Here is a 20372-nt window from a genome sequence, read left to right on the forward strand (position 1 = left end):
ATGCCTGATTCGCTTCCATTGACGCGCATGAGACTTGAAAGGGCTTTATTGCTTCGCTGTCATGCCTTGTCTCGCGACATGTAATCTTCCGGATATAACGGAGTATACTTCGGGCATTTAGCGGCACCTCGCTCCCCGCGACACCCAAATCTACCGATCTTGTCTCGGCAATACCTCCTGCCAACCGCTATTTTGCACGGGTCACAATGGCCTGCTCCATCTACGCAAGGGCGTGAGGCCAAAACCTGACAGGCTCCTGCACGTTGATTTAACCCATGTTTGAACCACACTGCCGGATAATGGTACAAAGTGCCGGATCAAGGGTTGGAATTTGTCGCGTGACGCCACTCAAACAAGGAGTTTAGGCCCTGGTCTTGCGGCAGAGATGCCCTCCGCAATCCATCTCTAGCTCTAACATGAAATTCTTGAATGACGCTTGGACACTAGTGAGCAACCTTGGGTTTCCACAATGGCCTGGCTGGTTGTTGAGCCAGTTGTTCATCATGTTTGCAAGGGATGCTGCGTATCGTAAGAATCGGTTGAATTGAACTAAAAAAATATATTTTTTGAAAAGACAACTGCTGTTGCTGATAGACTGTATGTAGACCAGCTGCTAGGTGGGAATCCGCCTCGTTTCCACGGTCGGGGAGTGGGGAATGAGCCAATAATAATGGCGGCCTTTAAGTCGGGTACACCACCTGGTCACCCACCGTAGAAGAGTACGGAGTACGAAGGTCAGCATTTCTTGGCCATGTTCTTGTGATCCTTGTATAACTGGCATTCTTCTTTGCTGCACAGATCGCAGGACGCGTGCGGCATAGGTCCGTGCGCATCAGTCAAAGCGAACAACAACATTCGTAGATCAAGGTTGATTGGGGTTGGAGATCACAAGAGTCGGCGCTCAGTTGATCGCTCCCAAAAGCCAACTGGCTGTTTCACTGGGAACCTTCTGTCGGAGAGCGGTCTGAAGGGGCGCAGCATAGGCGTGCAGTCGGGCAACAATGCATCCCTGTCAAGTCTCAACCCCCGCCAACCTGACGACCGGAAAACTCGGCCGGCTCAACACACTTGTCGCTGGCGTGCACCTGACAAGCATTTGAGACCGCAACGCTGGCCATGGCGACCTCAGAAGGGTTGTATCTCCAGACGCCCATTGAATTCATCTACAATGTGTCGCATAATGCCGCTCAGGCCGTTTCACGGTTCTCGCAGGGGTGGATAACATGTGAACGCCTTTTCGAAACGGCGCTCCTCAAGGTCGGTACCCAGCCTTTCTGGAATTGCATAGCAGTGTTAGTGGAATGTTGACATCTGACTTTATTGCATATCAGCAGCATGCATCTCGGGTTGAGCAAGCCTTATCGGAGATCTCCCTGAACCTTGCGGGCGTTGTTTCATTGGCAGATATATCAACCAGTTCTCAACGGACTATTCTAACGGGAACAGCGACTCTTCTAGACAGCCTTGTGCTCTGCCCTGGAATTCATCGCCAACAATATGTTGCGGATCTCAGTAAGGGCGAGTATCCAGCAGCAGCGAACATGGTAACGGGTTATGTCTTCCGCATCGAGAATCCAGCCACCGTGTATTACCTCCAGAGTGTTGGAAAGACAGGTTCTCTGACCACTGTCGAGGTTACGAACATCAAAGGACATTCGTCGGGCAGCTCGCCAGAGATGTTCGTCACGACCAATAATGCCAGCAATGTCTCCACTATTGCTTATCTTGGAGCGGTCTCCCTCTCCATTATTGCGGTCGGGGTCTTCATCCTTCTAGAAGACTGGTGGGCCTTATCCTTCGCAGTGATATTGATGTTTGTGCGCTTTCTCAACGTTATCTTGATACGACGACGAAGCAAATTCGAGTGGTCGGGTGCCCGCGAAGGAGACAAACGAGGGGATCTTCTTGTTCTTCTCAGCCAAGACCGCTGGATCAAGGTGGTTGGTAACGTGGATAACATCAAAGCGGTCACCTCCGGCCAATGGGTTCGTGATATGTCAGCTGTGGAGAGCTGGGTAGCTGCGTGTGCAACAGTGATGGTATATTTCAACGTGGCCGTGGCCAGTAATGCAACACAGCTGGGGAAGATCGGACTCGTCTTTTTGTTGACTTTGTCTGCGGGTCTGCTTGCATTAGCAAACCAGTGGACCGCAAAGCTGCAGATGCACGGCAACGTGCTCAGTGTTAAGGACCAGCCAAAACGTTATGAGCGACGGCTCCATCTGGCGAGAGAGCTGGTCGAAGAGTATGGTGGAAAGACCGACTGGGCGGTGGGGATGGGAATGGTGAGACCCGAGGATATACTTCCCCCGCGATCACGTGCTGGGGGAAACGCGACCCGGAGGCAGAGACCATTCATTGTCCACGAGCAGTCAAGAAGTTGAAACTGCCAATCTCCAGCCTGTGATAATGTAATCGATGGCACATTGGGGTGGCTGCAATGTAAAGCAGAATCAATCCCCGGGAATAGTATATCTCCACGAGCAACTGTGGACACCGTAAACACAATATGATTTGTGCAAATTGGAATTTCCGCTGACCTGTCAGGGTGGTCTGTCGAGGATGCTAGTCAGAGCTATCTCTGCCTTCCCCGATTTGCAATTGAAATATGTCACTCCGGTCCGTGGTGACTTGCAGGGTGCATTCATTGTTGAGATTGCTGTCGGCATCCCATCGCATCGCATAATGGCATTTGGTAAGCCGCCGGGAAGCTTCTCTTCACGTGATTTAGTGCTAGTCCCAAAGAGGCTGTTAAACGGAGAGCCCCATACGGCAGGCACCGAGACCCCCCGGTCGAAAGCGGAAATAGAGGGCTTTGGTTCCTTGGTGGCAAGGATGAAGTCACCACGGGTCCCTGAAGGCCAAAACAATGAAATTGGACCCCATGGCAAAAAGGGAGACTTGGATGGATGTCGTCTCGCATTACAATGCCCTCGACACACTGATCCGAGTCTCCTTAGGCAAGTACCTGCCACTGATTGTTCTAGAATTCTAGAATCCATATAGGGCTGCACGGGGTTTCTGGACCCATACCTAATTCTGAACCCATTGGCGGCAGTGGGCTCCACTTCCCATCAAGCCCTTCACGCACCAGTCTTTATTTTCTTCCCTTCACTGTCCAGGACTCTTGGATTGGACTAGAGTTCCACTGCTGTCTGATGGAGTCATTCCCTAACCCCTTTCGGTAAACCGGATGTGATTCTCCCGGCCAGGTGAATGTCTTATTTATTGGGATAGATTCCTGCAAGGGAGCCACGGACTGCTTGGAATGTGCCTGCACTACCTTACCCTCAGTGACACCATCCGTCTTGTTGCATGGTGCTTGTCATCTAAATACCGCACATACAGTCTAGTTCCTGGTCAATAAAAGCCCGCGTGGCTGTCTTGACAGATTGCTTCTGAATTGACACCTCTGTGGGAGGGTATTGTCATGGTAGCCTCATTAGCCAACATGACAAGCAGCGATGACGGGGAGAAATCCTCGGGTAAGTACCGGCTGCATCATGCTCCTTCTCTTGAATATGATTCTGACCAAGACAGTCCCTTCAAGCGACGTCCCTGAGGTGACTATTGTTGACTGGGATGGCCCCAAGGACTCCGAGAATCCATTCAACTGGTCTACTCCTAGGAAATGGCTCATCACGATCACCGCGCTCTTGACCACCTTCGTAGCCCTCATGAACGGCACCATCATCACGGTAGCGCATGAAGCCATAAACACCGAATTCAATATTAGCGATGCCAACTTTCCCAATTCCTACTGGCCTGTGGCTTCTTGGACCATGGGTGGCGTCTTCTTTTCGCTGCTCATCCTCCCTATTATGGAGGACTTTGGCATTCGACGCTCCTTCCTCGTCACTCACTTCGTGTTGATCATCTTCATCATTCCTCAAGGCGTGGCTCAGAATTTTGCCACCCTCATCATTGTCCGCTTCATTGCTGGTGGCTGCGTGGCGGTACTTGGAAACAGCTCGGCCAGCATCATCGGCAATCTTTTCGAATCGGAGTTGGACCGCACCAAGCCCGTGGCTCTATGGATCGTGGCCTATCTCGGTGGGAGTAGCGCCGGACCCGTGGTGGGTGCCGCGATCTTCCAGTTTCTTTCATGGCGATGGCTATCATATATGCAACTGATCTGGTGCGCGGCGTTATGGCTTGTGAATATCGTGATTCTGAAGGAAACCCGAGGGTCGGTCATCCTGCAACGTCGGGCCCAGAGGTTGCGAGCGAAGGGGGAGAACGCATACACTCAGCACGAACTCGAGGCGGAACCTTTCCGTCAGATACTGCTCACCAGCATTCGCCGGCCTTTCAAGATGCTCTTCACGGAATACGTTGTCTTCTTCGCCACTCTGTGGTCTGCCTTCACCGTTGGCACGCTGTATCTGTTTACGCAGTCTGTTGAACAGGTGTTCGTGGGGCTGTACAACTGGACCCCGGTGCAGTCAGGATACATTCAGGCTGCAATCGTGATTGGAGAAGCTTGCGGCTGGACATTTTCCTTGTTCTCTGCGCGGGTATATTTCAATTCGGCCAAGCGGAATAAAGAGATCCCTGGGATGCCCATTCCCGAATCTAGGCTCTACCTGTCTATTGGCGGGGGTATCTTTGGCATCGCAGGTGGCATGTTTGTGTATGGATGGACGTCGTACCCCTCGCTGCCATGGATTGCGCCCGCTGTGGGTCTCTGGATGGTTGGGCTTGGCAGCGTGGTGGTCGTCAGTGGTATTGCCGATTACGTGGTCGACGCCTACAGCAAATATGCCGGCAGCGCCTGTGCCTGTTTCGTGGTGGGAGAGAACACGGTCGCGGCTTTTCTGCCTCTCGCCACCTCGAGCATGTACAATACGTTAGGGTTCCAGTGGGCCAGTACATTGCTGGCATTCATCAGTCTCTTGTTGACACTGGCGCCGTTGTCTTTTATTGTCTGGGGAAAGCGGATTCGCGAACGAAGTCCGTTCATGGCAGAAGCGATGTTTGACAAGCGGGCCGAGATGATGAATCACACGCCTAACCATGATGGACCGGCAAGGGAGATCAGGGAGGCATGATATGGATTATTGTTTGTTTTTGTTGGATGACATAACAACTGGAGTGATGGCCTGGAGCCGTGTATTTCATAGAAAAATATGATAATCAATGTCCGAGTGATGTGTGAATGATTGATTCTTGCAGCCGGACGACGCCATTGTGTATTTAAACCCCTTCTACTGGATGTCTTCTATATCAGCAACCCTCACATACTACCAGAAGATGCTGTATAGCTCATTCAACAAGCATACCATCTCACTCACCCCCAGACCCCGATTCCAGAAACCTCAAGATGGCATCAAACCCCTCTGGCTCCTTAATCCAATGCCCATCTCCCTCCGCCCCAACATACTCAACCCACTGTACTTTGATCCCCGACCTTTTCAAAATCCCAACTACCTGCCTCCCCAACTCCACAGACACCATCGGATCATCAACCCCATGACCCAACAACACCGGCGAGTCCAAAACCCTCCTACCCTCCCAGCCTCCCTGCACTTCACCCCATACAACCCCCTCACAAAATGCAGCCACCCGCCTTCCCCCATCCAAACCGCCATCCCCATCCTCATCCCCAAATCTCTCCGCAAACGGCATCCACCCACAAAACCCCACCACCCCACCTAACCGATCCCTCGCACAAAACCAACTCCACAACGCAGTCGCCATGCCTTGACTAATACCACCTAGGTAAACGTTCGTGCTCTTCCCATCAAGAAGCTTGATTTCTTCTTCCAGAATACCCAGGATATATGTGACAGATTCCCTTATCCCAGGAACTTGTGTGTCTTGGTGTTCAGTGATATCAGTCAAAGAGTAAGCATCGAACCAAGCACAGATGTCCTCTTCGAAACGACTGTTCCAGCGGTCTTTGGATGTGGGAAACACCCAGCGGAAGGACGGTAGGTGGGAGGGGAGATTTTGTCCCTTGGATGTGGAAGAGGAGAACAGTTCCTCGGCGAATTCGGGACCGTTGCTACCGCGGCCGTGGAGGAGAATGGCGGTGTGGGTGTGTGGGTGGGTGGCTTGGGGGTGGTGAATGTGTGGTGGTGGGAAGGTGGCAGTCGTGATAGAGGTTTGTAGATGCTAGGTGGATGATAATTAGGGTATGGATATTGGTTGGAGAGATAGGATGATGTGGACTAGTAGGCGATGGATGGAACTGGAAGAAGCATTCGGCCCGGGCGGGGGTTTCCCCCACTTGGCGGGTTTCTCAGCCTAATCTATTCTTATTAGACTCGGTATTTTCCCCTCCTCAAGCTGAGCTTGGCGATATATACTTTAGAAAAAGGGTTCCCGCAGCTCCCCAGCTCTGATGATACAATTAGTAGTTTCTTGCTCGATTTCTGCCAGCAGCGAGACTAGAACCACACCCCGCCCTTGTGTACTGGAAAGACTGTTTGGCAGTCCGGCTCGTCAATAAGTGAGCTCGTATCTACTTTCACTCTGCCCACTTTTACCATGGGAGTGTCCAATGCTTATACGACAAAGGAGTCAGTTATGTCTATTTAGGCAGCTATAATCTCATACCATCATTCATCGAGACGAAGCCAAGCGGCAACAACCGATACTCTGAAAGAGGGGAAGATACCCCCGCGGATCATTACAAAAAGCTCCTCCTCACCTCCCAGCACAAAAACCAACATTCCTTCACATTTCTCAACCACGATGGCCACCGAGTCCCTTCTCGAGTACCTAACCCGGGAAGCTCCTCCCCGACTTCCCAACGAAAATATTTTGGATGAACCAGACCCCCTTGATCCCAAATACAGCTTTAGAGACATCGAAACCATCACCTCCTGGTTTGAGTTCACCTACACCACCATCATGGAGCAATACTCTTCCATCCTACACACCTCCACCATTATCCAAAACCCCATGCCGACGTCCCCTCGTCTGATCCGCAACGAGTCGATGTTCCGCCGGCGTTTCTCTGAATATGTCTTGCCACGTATCCGACGATCCTTGCGAGCTGCCTTCAAAAACCTCCCAGCTGAGGACAGCGCTTCCCGGCAACTTGCAGAGATCACATTCGACGTTGGATCCGCCGCATATTACATTGATGAGGACGATACACCCGGTCTGGCATTTTTCGTACCGAGCGATAGTTTCGATAGCTGTCCGAATCGCTGTCCGGGTGAATTGAAGGTTTCGTGGACGTGGAAGTCAGAATGGCGGTACTCTACTAATCCGGACTGTGTGCGGGGGTATAAGGAGGGGCTTGCTCGATTGAACTATTATATGAGAGAACATAAAGCAAGGTATGGATGTATTCTTACGGAAGCGGAAATAGTTGCTGTGAGGAGGTTAGAAGAGGATGGACATTTGGCGGTATCTGATGCGGTGGATAGGAGTGCGCATGGTGAGGGGGTTCTAACTGTGTGTTTGGTGCTATGGTATATGGGGATGTTGGCAGCGAGAAGCGACTGGGAGTTGTGATATTCTTTTTGACACCTTCGCCATCTCCGCTTGTATTTCACTGCTCGATCACTCATATCGCTCCGCGGAAGGTAGTAGAAAGGCAATGATCAGGTTTTGATTTCGATGGATTTTTTTTTCAAAAGTTTGTAGGGGGGAGTGAAAGGTTAAGAATGAACTCTGACAGAACAATAAATGGAGCTATACATGAAAGCTCCCTATCAACTTCCTATACTACAAAAAAGTACTAGCCTCTGGTTTATCTATCCTCCTGCACATGCAAAAGAGAAAGAAGAGAAAAAAAGATTTGACAAGAGTGGGATTCGAACCCACGCCCCTTTCGAGACTAGGAATACTCTGGATGGAATATGTAAGATCAGGTCACCTGACCCTAGCGCCTTAGACCGCTCGGCCATCTTGCCTGTTGGGTGATATACGGCCCATATTTAAAGCATATCAAGCTACACTGTGGATGCGCTTGTACATCTCCACCGTTACGCTGGATCACAAAGTGCTTTTTTATTATTTACATTGTCGCCAAAATGGAAATTGAGTTGCAAAGCTAGCTTTTAGGTAGTATGAGATCAATATATTTCTAATGTTAGCTGGGATCGGGGTAACAGCAAGTATTGTGGGGGAAGTGTTGGATATAGTGCTCGCGTAAGTTATTTGAGTATGTGCTACTTTGTAAGCCTCTTAATACATGAGAAATACTATATCAGGAACATCGTACCAACAACACCATTGCAAAGATTCCAGGAAGTCCCAGGATTCGTCATTTAGACCAAAAAGTCCACAGCTGACCGATGATCAAGTGGTCAAGGATTACGAATCGTCTTCCCTGGAACTCTTTTTGGAATTATCATCTACAACTCCAACCCATCAAAAGACCTGCATGTCTTGACAAGACTCCTATTCCGAACAATTAGACCATGATATATTCCTATATCATCGACTTTGAACTAGTTCTCACCCACGGATATATAATCCTCTTCATCACCTTCTCCCCTTGCGTCGACATCAACCGCAACAGCAACCGACAGCAAAAAGCAACAAATTCAAGACCACTAACTATCAAACCGCCACTCAGGTCTCAGCAGAAGCCCCAACAGCAGCTTTGAAGTGAAGCTCACAACCCTCGCCCGAGGAGGATGGGGTCAAGGTGGGGTGTGGGTATGAGGGGGTCTTGGAGGTTTCGGTTTAATGGTGTGTGGGTGTGGGTTTGGGCATGTTGTGATATTGTGGGAGAAGGGGAGAATGAGAGGAGATGAGGAATATTGGATGGTAGGGATGGAATCGTGATGGGAATAGTAGTGTTTAGTAGGTAGCAGTCACGTTTGACTTTTCACTCATTAATAACATTACAACCATACATCCGTCTCATAGACACGATCGTTTGACCAGGTCTTCTTCACCCAACATCCCCAACTCATCCTGAACTCTCTCCCCCTTCTTAGGGGTATACCCCCACGTCCAATCCCGAATATACTCCGGATCAACCCCATCATCATACGCCTTCTGAACAGCCAACAACCTCATATTCACTAACCTTTCTCTCACCCCCGCGGCTGTATTCCATAACCTTTCCACGTAATCAATGGCATCGACAGCCAAGCTATACCGGTCGGTTCCATTCCTGACTGCCAACTCGAACGGCGTATCGATATTCCCTTTCTCGCGATACCCCCTCACATGCAGATTCCCCTGACCGGGTCGTTTATACGTCATGCGGTGGATCAGCCAGGGGTATGAATGGAAGTTGAAGATTATGGGCCGATTCGCAGTGAAGATGGCTTTCCATTGTTGGTCGGAGATGCCATGGGGGTGATGGGATGGGGAGATGAGCTTAAAGAGGTCGACGACGTTGACGAAGCGGATCTTTAGACTGGGGAGATGATGTCGAAGGAGAGAGGTGGCTGCTAGGGCTTCGTGGGTGGGAACGTCTCCGCACGCGGCCATTACGATATCGGGTTCGTGGCCTTGGTCGTTGCTGGCCCAGTCCCAGATCCCGAGACCCTTGGTGCAGTGTGCGATGGCGGTGGGCATGTCCATGTATTGGAGGTGATCTTGTTTGTCGGCAACGATGACGTTGACGTAGTTGCTACTGTGGAGGCAGTGGTCCATTACGGAGAGTAGGCAGTTCCCGTCGGGTGGGAGGTAGATGCGGACGACTTCGGGAGATTTATTCGCGACGACGTCGAGGAAGCCTGGGTCTTGGTGGGTGAAGCCATTGTGGTCTTGACGCCAGACGGTTGCGGTAAGGAGGATGTTGAGGGAGGCTACTCTGGTGCGCCATTCAACTTCGAGGCATTTCTCGAGCCATTTGCAATGTTGGTTGACCATTGAGTCGATGATGTGAATGAAGGGTTCGTAGCTATTTAGCAGGCCGTGGCGGCCTGAGAGGACGTAGCCTTCCAGCCAGCCTTCACAGGTGTGTTCGCTAAGGATTTCCATGACTCGGCCGGAGGGGGAGAGGTTCCCGCCGTTCGTGGAGTCTTCGGGGAAGTAGTCGGCTAGCCAGACCTTTTTGCCCGCTTTGTAAATCTCGGAAAGTTTATTAGATTCAGTTTCGTCGGGCCCAAACACCCGGAAGTTGGTTGGGTTGGAGACAACTACGTCGCGGAGGTAGTGTGACATGTTGACCATGCTGCCACGAATGGTGACACCGGGGTCGATCGAGGCGAGGGCATAGGCGCGGAAGTCTGGGAGGTCCAGTGGGCGCCGGAGGAGTCCGCCATTGCCGACAGGGTTGGCGCTCATACGGGAATTGCCGGCTGGGGCGAGGGTTTGGAGTTCAGGAATGAGACGACCATCTGGGGTGAAGAGCTCGTTGGGCTTGTAGCTCTTCATCCAGGATTCGAGGAGTTGGAGGTGTGCCGGGTTGGTCAGCACGTCGGTGATGGGGATTTGGTGCGCGCGCCAGAACCCTTCGAGGAGCTTGCCGTCGACTTCGCGAGGGGCGGTCCAGCCCTTGGGGCTACGGAGGATGATCATGGGCCAGCGGGGGCGGAAGGGCTTCTTCGACTGGCGGGCTTGGGCTTGGATGTTTCTGATTTCGAGGATACAGTGCTCGAGCGTGGCGGCCATGGCTTGGTGCATGGTCTCGCGATCGCTGCCTTCAACGAAATAGGGGGTCCACCCGTAGCCGCACATTAGGGATGAGAGTTCATCATGACTTATGCGTGCGAGGAGGGTGGGGTTGTTAATCTTGTAGCCATTGAGATGGAGCACGGGTAGAACAGCCCCATCAGTACAGGGGTTAAGGTACTTGGTGCTGTGCCAGCTGGTTGCAAGAGGGCCGGTCTCGGCCTCGCCGTCGCCGACCATGGTCAAAGTGATGAGATTGGGATGATCAAAGACAGACCCAAAGGCATGTGAGATGGAGTATCCCAACTCGCCGCCTTCGTGGAGACTACCAGGTGTCTCTGGGGTGGCGTGGCTGCCGACTCCTCCAGGAAAGGAGAATTGTTTGAAGAACCTTTGCATTCCTCGCTCATCCTGAGACTTGTCTGGGTAAACTTCCGAGTAGACGCCCTCGAGGTATGACTGGGAAAGAATTCCCGGGGCACCGTGACCGGGGCCTGAGATGAAGAGCACGTCCAGATTATACTTCTTGATTAGTCGATTCATGTGGATCCATGTAAAGGATTGGCCCGCATCCGATCCCCAGTGACCGAGCAAGCGTGCCTTGAGATCCTCCACCTTCAATGGCCGTTTCAAGAGGACATTATCGCGCAGATAGAGCATGCCCAGACACAGATACATACTAGCGCGGAAGTAGGAGTCCATCTTTCGGACCTCCTCGGGATCGAGGGGCTGGCCCTGGATAGTGGAGCGAGCAGCTCCATAAGCGGAGATGCTCTGGTCAGGTAGCTCTAATGGCATGATGGAGTATCGCGATTGTCCGATTTATGATGGTTCTTGGATGAGATACATAAGTCCATGCAGCTTGGGGTCCTTTAAGGAAATTCGATGGGGCTGGAACTGGCTATTTTCCAGTGGCCTGATGCGTGTCCTTTGTTTGCTCTCCCTGATAGCATCCTGTCATGTCAGTGCATCATGCGGTCCATGACGCTGCCTTTTCGTCACTCTCGTATGTGGCTAGGCTGGGTGGCCTTTTATTGGCTGGGAGTATCTGCAAACGGCTGGTACGCTAGTCCCGTTCGAGTGATATTTCGGTGTTGATTGTAGCTGCAAATGAAACCCCTGTGCTGCAAAACGATAGTTCGCTTGCAAATGTGCTCTCTGAACGCTATCGGATCCCGGGCATAATCAATCCGATTACTGTGCTGCACCATAGAAAGTATTTGTCCGGGCGTCATCGTCGGGACACCATTGTACATCAACCGTCTCCCGCTGTGATAATTGTATCTTCCTCCGCATCGTGTGTAAGATTGTTCCAACTATCGGGCGGCCCAGGGCACAATGGGCTGCAGAATATTGCCGAGATGGCGAAGATGTCAAGTGTGAGCAGTCGTAGTAGAAGAGCGCAGAGAACTATCGGACGTGTCTGTGAGTTAGAACCGATGAAACTGTCAGCAAACTCGTGGGTAGCGGATATGGCTCGCATGACAATCAAGGGTCTCTGCTTTCCGTATTGCTTTCTCGTTATCTTAGAGCATATTTGAAGGGCTGATGGGTTGTAAAAACCAGCTCATGAGGAGCACGACTGTCTCATGAACTAGCTTACCAGCTTCTTTACCATCGAACTCGGTATCCACCGATGAGGATTACAATTGATGTCAGGAATATTAAACTGCCCCCAAGCGTGAAACACAGCGTCAATGGCATTTGTGATAACAAAAGAAGAGATTATTCAACCTTGAGGACAAAAAACATTCAAACTAAAGGCAATAAGTAGCGTGCGGTCATTTTTCCTCGTCATATATCATGAAATACTAGCTCATCATTCAAAACTGTGCTCCTCTCGTGCCACCTGCGAGTGGTCCCCACATATTACTCCTAATACTCGAACTTTTCACCCATGATCTCTTCGGTCAATTTCCACAGCTGTTCTGCTTCAATGGGATCCCGGGCCCAGCTGCGAACATGTTCCGGCTTTGAAACCGTGCAATCCTGGACATAACTTCCGTTGTTCTCTGCGACGCTTGGATCAGTACAGGTTACAAGTCCAAAAAATCATGCAGGGATTGCTTACCTGATGCTGTGAGAGACGGGTGAAAAGCAGCAAAGACATGAGTTGCTACGCCTTGCGACAGAGTCTTCCATAGAATCTCGTTCTGCCCTCCACGAAAGTACCCCAACAGGGTGAACCATTTAACTTGGTTACTGTTAGCCAGCATGATTGGTAATCGGGTATGGAAAGTGCCTCGTACTGAGTGATTCATACAGTTCGTCCCACCTGCCTCCCCCCAAATGTGTCTGAATAGTCCCGGGATGTAGGCTGACGGCGGTAAGGCCTTTACTGCCCAGCTTTTGTGCAAGGGACACGGAGAAGAGCATATTGGCGGACTTTGTTTGGCCATAAGCCAGCCAAGCATCATAATTTTTGCCGTCCTAAGTCTCGCAATCAGCTAAATCCCACCAAAAAAAGAGAGCAATTATACTCACATCAAAGTTCCAGTCATGGAACCGGACTGGGCCGAGCTGGTGGCCATTGCTGGATACATTCACGACCCGAGAAGATTTCCCAGACCTCACCAATTTACTCATGATCAGGTTGGTGAAGAGGAAATGTCCCACATGGTTGGTAGCGAACTGACTTTCAACGCTGTCCTCTGACAATGAGAATGGGGATGCCATGACACCGGCGTTGTTTACAAGCACGTCGATATGTTCGTCATATGCCAGGACCTCCTGGGCGGCGTTGCGGACCTGGGTCTGAGAGGCTAGGTCTAGTTTCAAAAGACGGGTGGGCACATCTGGAGCAATGACTAAAATCTCTTTCGCAGTTTGCTGGGCTTTGAGTGGGTCGCGGTTGGCCAGGATGATAAGAGAAGGACGATGGAGGGCGATGACCTTAGCGAACTCGGCACCAAGACCACCTGGGCTAACACCCGTCACCAGCACGGTTTTGTTGGCGATGACAGCCTGGCAATCTAGAGCTACATCTTCTGCAAGAGTTTGGAAATTGTAAGCAGACATAGTGCGTGGAGTAAAAGTGAAGTTTTATATGAGCGTTATGAGGAATGAGGAATGAGGAATGAGGAATGAGGAATGATGGATGAAGAGTTGATCTCTCGGGGTGCACGACCATATATATACCTTCGCCAAGGGGCTCCCCGACTATCCAGACTCGCTGGTACCATGACGCTCACGGACTTACCACTGTGCGATTAGGATTGAATCACCGATATTCTGGTCATCAAACTCAGTCGTCTGGCCCGTTCTTTGGCCGATTACCCTTTTGGGCAGAATTAATGGAGGGACTGGCATCCCGATTGGGCTAGCGTGCCGAGCTGGCGGAGATAATGAGCCACGCTAAGCCCGCCCAGGCCCGACGTGCTGACCTTCATTGTTCGCTCTACATCTTCCCTCCGTTCTTTCTCTTCAGCTGTCTCGAACTTCCTAAAATTTCCCGTGTCCATCAAAATGGGTGGGTCTCCAAGTGAGGTGGTGTTTTCAACGGTGCGACCGACAGCGGAGTCGGTCGTGTTCCGGTACACCAACGGGCCGGTCAAAGTGGCTCTACCGCAAAAGAGAGGGCGCCCGGTTGGATGTGAGTCTGCAGTCCCCCTCGTCAGGGAGCCAGCACATGCTGACCGATATTAGCCACAAAGAAAAGACCACAATCTGAGGCGTATCATGAGCCTGCAGTCACTCCGGAATTCGAATTCATTAATCTTGGGCCCAACAAGACCCGTATCAACCACACAGCTCGCATGACCATCAGAAGCCACACAATGCTTAATCGTGGCCGTCGCAAACAGAGACAAGCCCAGGCCGTCGATAGCAATACCGTCGGACCAGCCTTCCCAATGCCCAAAATTCATTCACGTCACATATTTCCCCTGACAACCCTCATGGATCCGTTTGACACGCTTCCAATCACCATCGAGCCCTACATGCAAGATCAGCTATCGTTCTGTAAGTGACAATGCCTGCTCATACCTATTGATGCGTGCCTTACCAATAACATGCATCTGTCAAGACACAACTAGTGCCTGGGAGACCCTCTATTCAATTGAAAAGAGAGCAGGCTGTAATCCAATCGATAATTACTGGGCGCCCATAGCTTTCCAAGACGCAGCAATGCTACATGTTGTTTTGGCGTGTGCACTGTTATTCGCTATGGAAGCGTATCGTGTGGGGACAAGCCCGGCCTTTATGCGACATACTAGTCGCGCCATGAGCATCATTCGAGAGAGGGTCGTTTGTTCTGCAAACGCTCCTTCCGATGAGACCTTAGTTGCCATTGCTAGTATGGCCGTTGCGAAGGTTAGTAAAAAGTAATGGCATGCAGAGGGCGACTGACCGTTTTATAGAAGGCAGCCGGTCATCATGATCAATGGGTTGCTGATATGAAGATCCTCAAAACGCTGGTTGATCTGCGGGGCGGCTTGGACGCCCTAGATGATAAGCCATTACTACAGGGAAAGATATACCGGTTAGTTGTATTCTCATTAACTGAATCTGTCATATATACTTAAATGGATATACAGAGCCGACATCTGTGGATCGATAGATGCCGCGCAGAAGGCGTTTTTCGGTGATAGGTTTCAGCAATTGCCAATATTGAAGCCCCAGGAATTCCGTTTGTGCGAGGGGTTTCGGGATCTGGTTAATATGCTACACGTGGAAGGAACTCTGAAAGTAGCTATGGCTGATCTGCAATACATAGTGGAGGCGTTCTCAAATATCACCAAGAACAGTGGCCACGCCATTGTTGCGCAGGTTCGCTTCTGGGTTACATCAATACAGTATACACTCCTTTCAGTGCAATACGGTGTCAAATGCAACCCCCAAAGTGAAGTGCAGGAGGTTTGTCGTCTTTCTCTCTTGCTGTTGGTTACCACTGTTTTCCATGAGATGCCACAGGGCGCCTCAACCAGCGACATACTTATTGCACGGCTTCGACGGTTTCTCAACAACAATGCAACATGCAGCTGGCTTCCGTCCAAATTTCGTCTCTGGGCCGTGTTCCTCGCTCGTTGTAATGTGCTCTCGCCTGAATTGCGAGCCTGGTGCACAGCAGCTATCTCGGGATTGATATCGAAGATGGCTATCTATGATGAGGGAGAATTCAAGCAATTGCTGGCGATGTTTCCTCAGGACTCATCCATGTACGGCACCACCTGTCGAATTTGGGATGAGGTGCAGTCACTGGTTCCGGAAAGGCCAGGCGCTATGGCACACGGTGTGTAGACCGCCAGATACAGACGCATGATGCCACTGTGGCGTGCGATACTCTCGCCTTTAATAGTCTCATGCTGGTACGACGTGGGTATGAAGCGTATCCATATTATTATTAAATTCCACCCTTGATAAGCCGTTCAGATTGCCTTGGATATAGTAGCTTCATGAAATTATGTTTTCACCTTGTTATCAACAGCTGATGATTTCCTGTATGTTATGCAGTCATTCAAGTAGGACCAGAAATCCCTGGCACAATATATCCAGTTGACTTGGCGGTTCACCGGCTATTCCAAGAAGAATGGGTGTTTCCAGACAGTGGTTCCCATTGACACTGCAGATTGAGTTAGACCTTGTCTATCAATGAAAAACCCCGCCATCTGGACACCGGGACTGCAGGTCCCTGTTCTCGAGAGGGAAGTGTCCTAGGAACTTATCTAGTATGATGCACTGTCATGGAAGTCAGTCTCCGGTTTAGAAGTTTACCTGGTGGCATGTATCTGAATGCGAGCGGTGAAATACGATAAACTAGCAGTCTACCAGGATACATAAAGCATCGCAGTTGATCACGACTCGTGTTGAAGTCATTCACGTCTCTGATTCGTTCAGGGAATGGGGGCAAACTGCCATCAGCCTGTTGTTCTCTATTCATCTCCGTACACATGGGGGCACATAGCCACCGGCCTCAACTTTCAATTGAATAGTTTCCAAGCGTGACACTCTTCAATCGGTCTAGTGCATGACCATGTCACACCTTCTCTGATTGCAGAAGCCCCTGAAAGCAAGACGGCCTTCACCCAGTCTTTGCTAGATGTTAGGCGACAGAGTTGTATAATGTTAGCATCTACATCTCACCGGTCACTACATGTTAAATTTCGAGGAGCCCGGAATGCATGACTTCTATCAATCCCCCTGTGCAATCGCTCGCTGTAGTGACCGCGATGACGAAGAGAGACTGGAAGGAGGCAACTGTCAGTATTACGAGGTTCTAGGTGGGACCTATCCATCCTGATGGAAGGAGGCCACACGCAGCCTTTGCATGCATAACTGTCAGTGCAGTATCTGAAGGGAGGTGCGTTGTGTCACGATGAACCCCATCAAGAGCAGGTGGGCCAACCATCCAGGCCATGGGAACACATACCAAACTCAAACACGAGCCGTAATCATGATTGATATGCATGATAGGGTGATAACGGATGGTATATCCTATTCCTTATCATTCCTTAGTCATGCACACAGAGTAAGATGATGGATACATCCCGCGCTGGAAAACATCAATACTTACTCGATTGCACCCTGATCTCCAGGGAGCGCGAAGTGCCAAAGGCCACTGTGGCCGACATCACGAGCCATGGAGCGTGCTAGGGTACCTGAAGCCCGTGCCTCATTTCTTTACAAGCAGCACATTGACAATGCAAATGGTCAAAATACTAGAGGTTGGGGATAACAGGTGCACATTTAACCAGCCAGCGATATATCCGAAACATTGAAAGAAAAGGGATAATTTTTTAGAGTCGGAACATGATCAAGTGAGACTATGTTATCGTTGTCGCCTTCTCGTGAAAACGAATTTGACCGACGTTTGTTTCTTTTGGAACTTGCAGATTCCCCGTGGAATATCTGCGCACCGCTATATACCGCACAAAGGCCACCGCGAATATATCCAGGATTGTCCTGGCGGTTATTGGGACTGGCATTTATATTGCCCTGTGGCAGCATGACATCAGGCTGCGGAATTAGAGGCACACCTGACTGCGTGTGTGAAGTGAATACCTAGCCATCGATGGAGGATATGATAAACTGCGTGCTTGACTGAGACTGGCAATACTCTCCATATGGATGGGATTTATTGTGCTCCTGGAGTCGACCCTGCAATGTCGCAGGATATGATTCATGAACCAGACCAGGGTCTCGATTCGGACGTCTCAAGGATCCAGTGGTCAATCGAATTGCCATCTTATAATATGTCCAACGACTTATGGGAATAATTTGGATGTGGTATTGTCAAGTTTGCCTGCGAAGTATCGATGATTGTCTCGAACAGAGGGACAAAATGGCTGATAGGCAAAGTTGGATTTTGAAGTCAAGTATGATCAAAGCTCCGTCAGAGAACTCCACCGGATGTCCACATGAAGGACTCTCTCTACTGATATGATCGACCATCTTCTATTATAAACCTTGCCTGCCGAGATCCAGGAAAACCAATGGTCCGGCCACCCTATACCACTTAGGAAGGTCTGCTACGGTATACTGTTGGGCAATTGAAAACCATGGATTTACACCTGACTTTATAATGACAACTGGGAATATCCACTCAATGCTCTAGAGAACAAGAGACTTTACGGAGCTAGAGATATCCCCACCGCACTCAACACCTGTGTACAACAAAGATATTTGTACTATATTCAGGCCGACTTCGCTTACTCATTGTCGGCTCTGTTCAACACCATCGACCACTGGGGGCAAGAAGAACTCAATCCCAACGCCAACCATCCCGAATACCTGCGCAGGCTACTCTGCTGGATCCCAGATGCTCAACTCTGCTTACCTTCGGAACCAGAAATGGAAATGGTGATGATCTTCCCCATCATGGCGCAGGACCAAAGGGAGATCTTGGGCGTGGCAACCGCTATGCCGCCTGGAAAAAGGCCCTTGGTCCCTTAAGATATACAGTCTGGAACCGAGTCCATGAAACCGAGCAGGCAGCATCTCGAATAATTCTATGCATGACCATTTGATCTGATGACTTGGTTCATGGCAACAGAAAACACGATTGGAGCCTGTTCGCACATGCTATCCCGAGAGTGTGGGAAGCTGTAGACGACGGGCTTCTACTGCAAGAAACGCTTCTGGCTGAACCACAGAGAGAATAAACACCAACCCAAAAGGAGTTTGTCACAGTATATATGGCCATGCAATTGATAGCCAAATCCCAGAAGCCCGAAACAAGGCTTATCACCATGGCTACCGAATATGCTTTTGAAGCCCAGAGTGGGTATAATCATCGGCTCCTATCAACCTTGTTTGATTCATGATCCAATGGGCGGATCGCAAGGGCGACCCATGTTCCAGAGCCTCTGCATGGTGATCTAGAATACTACAGGCACATAGTATGTTTTTGATAACCCAGCTGGCACAGATCCCCGGAAGAGGGATGCTTATCTCACATCCAAGGAAGACCCACGCCCTTGATGGATTGACCACGAAAGAATAACCGTGACAATGGATCTTGGGAATTTATAGGATTTGCTCGCACCTGCCCTAAAAGAAGGGGAGTTTGGTAAAAAATGAATATTGCGGAAAAATCCTCAGCAGCCACTTGTATGATCCACGATCTGCGAGAGGAAGTCAAGGGTCACCAAGGAGCTTATTGTTCACGGAATGCACACTCTCAGGAACATACTACCGACAGGACGAAATGATTACCCTGATAGTCTTTTCTAGATACAATGGCTATCGAGCCTACTCATACCCATAGAAAGGGGAAAGAGGGCTGATTGTGGACCACTATCCGGATTATACCCCAACCAAGCGTGCCCTTGGGTACGTTACCCGGTAAATAAGATCACTGGGAAGAGAGGAACCCCAGCAAACGAGAAGGCTGACCAGACCACCACAACTTCCAAAATGGCTGAAACCCAACCAGGAAGAAGTCAGATGGGAAATGAGATAAACTAAATCAGCCTCTGGAAGGAAATTATGCTCACATGGTACGCGCAGTGATTTTGGAGAGCCGGTGAGGCCTTTCTTCGCAATATGCAGACGAGAAGGTGGCGATGGAGGTAGAAGCCATTCATCTCACTAGAGAGCAGGCGTCAATTCCTGTACCGGAGGTCCACTCCTGGGTCCTTTCTCCCGACCCAAAATGTTTACAATGTTTACAAGACGTTCCCAAGAAGCAACAAGGTCACAATGGCAACGCGCATAACGACCGGCTTGCCTTATACAATGAATGACTCCTGGCTACGCAAAATAACGAATCCCATCCGGTCCACGAAGCAGACAACTTTGCCCAGACTAAACTGACCCCAGAAAAGATACTATATTCGAATGATACGCGCAGTGGGTCGATATCCAGAACTTCGAAATCCAGATTCAAAGCACCTCAACCACACAATAGGGTCACGATTTGACCAAAAAGCGAAACTCCCCACTAATAAACGCTCCCCTGGACGATTCATGTTTTTGAGGATCATGAACTTCCACCACTTCGACCCGAACCCCTATTCAGATAGTACTTCATCCGCGAAGCCGGATCCTTCTTGGAGAGTTACGTCTTTCTCTCCACTGGTTCGCTGTTCTATGTTCTAAATCACGATACTGTCAATCTCGAGCCAAGCTGCGCGCCTATCCAAAAGTCACCCACTCTGGGAAGAAGACTTGTAATCATCGCAGGTCGTCCCGAGGGTGTGATGATATAACAGGCAAAACTTCGGTCGACCACTGAATGTCGAATCCCGATTGACGGCCAAACATATTATGAAGCAATTCATCGCACAGCGACTGATCCTGTTCGTCAACTACTATACTACCAGGACAACCGGTCAGACTTGCTGTTAATTCTCAACTTTGCCATGGCAGTACTGCCGGGCTCTACAACTGGAGCATCT

The 20372-nt window shown here is 50.2% G+C and overlaps 7 protein-coding genes and 1 non-coding gene across 8 annotated transcripts; 4 read left to right on the top strand and 4 right to left on the bottom strand.

The window, feature by feature from the left end:
- Positions 1-1041: 1041 nt before the first annotated feature.
- Positions 1042-2464, top strand: BO94DRAFT_196160 (uncharacterized protein). Its single transcript, XM_025606067.1, has one exon. It carries the CDS (start codon positions 1302-1304, stop codon positions 2382-2384), a length of 1083 nt encoding a protein of 360 aa, XP_025464471.1. The 5' UTR covers positions 1042-1301; the 3' UTR covers positions 2385-2464.
- A 987-nt stretch (positions 2465-3451) lies between these two features.
- Positions 3452-5051, top strand: BO94DRAFT_549095 (putative MFS multidrug transporter; the record flags this gene model as incomplete). The annotated part of the gene is made up of 2 exons (XM_025613429.1): positions 3452-3485; positions 3541-5051. 2 exons carry the CDS (start codon positions 3452-3454, stop codon positions 5049-5051), a joined length of 1545 nt encoding a protein of 514 aa, XP_025464472.1.
- Positions 5052-5132: 81 nt separating this feature from the next.
- Positions 5133-6087, bottom strand: BO94DRAFT_604550 (uncharacterized protein; the record flags this gene model as incomplete). The annotated part of the gene is made up of 1 exon (XM_025616462.1): positions 5133-6087. A coding segment is annotated over one exon (801 nt), but the record flags the coding sequence as incomplete, so codon positions are not given.
- Positions 6088-6358: 271 nt separating this feature from the next.
- Positions 6359-7579, top strand: BO94DRAFT_626886 (uncharacterized protein). The gene is made up of 2 exons (XM_025617379.1): positions 6359-6454; positions 6523-7579. The coding sequence occupies exon 2, from the start codon at positions 6700-6702 to the stop codon at positions 7468-7470; it is 771 nt and encodes a 256-aa protein (XP_025464474.1). The 5' UTR covers positions 6359-6454; positions 6523-6699; the 3' UTR covers positions 7471-7579.
- A 178-nt stretch (positions 7580-7757) lies between these two features.
- On the bottom strand, positions 7758-7871 carry BO94DRAFT_t241. The gene has a single exon. It is a non-coding gene; the product is annotated as a tRNA-Leu (tRNA).
- An 859-nt stretch (positions 7872-8730) lies between these two features.
- On the bottom strand, positions 8731-11363 carry BO94DRAFT_538155 (phosphoketolase family protein). The gene has a single exon (XM_025612432.1). It carries the CDS (start codon positions 11332-11334, stop codon positions 8830-8832), a length of 2505 nt encoding a protein of 834 aa, XP_025464475.1. The 5' UTR covers positions 11335-11363; the 3' UTR covers positions 8731-8829.
- Positions 11364-12326: 963 nt separating this feature from the next.
- Positions 12327-13618, bottom strand: BO94DRAFT_523156 (short-chain dehydrogenase). Its single transcript, XM_025610205.1, has 4 exons — positions 13021-13618; positions 12786-12966; positions 12608-12730; positions 12327-12548 (listed from the first exon to the last, which is right to left on the bottom strand). The coding sequence occupies exons 1-4, from the start codon at positions 13552-13554 to the stop codon at positions 12412-12414; spliced, it is 975 nt and encodes a 324-aa protein (XP_025464476.1). The 5' UTR covers positions 13555-13618; the 3' UTR covers positions 12327-12411.
- Positions 13619-13955: 337 nt separating this feature from the next.
- On the top strand, positions 13956-15915 carry BO94DRAFT_523159 (uncharacterized protein). Its single transcript, XM_025610206.1, has 5 exons — positions 13956-14128; positions 14182-14496; positions 14561-14847; positions 14895-15016; positions 15072-15915. The coding sequence occupies exons 1-5, from the start codon at positions 14002-14004 to the stop codon at positions 15772-15774; spliced, it is 1554 nt and encodes a 517-aa protein (XP_025464477.1). The 5' UTR covers positions 13956-14001; the 3' UTR covers positions 15775-15915.
- Positions 15916-20372: the final 4457 nt, after the last annotated feature.

This window comes from Aspergillus sclerotioniger, assembly GCF_003184525.1.
Source record: "Aspergillus sclerotioniger CBS 115572 chromosome Unknown BO94scaffold_26, whole genome shotgun sequence".
Lineage (NCBI taxonomy): Eukaryota > Fungi > Ascomycota > Eurotiomycetes > Eurotiales > Aspergillaceae > Aspergillus > Aspergillus sclerotioniger.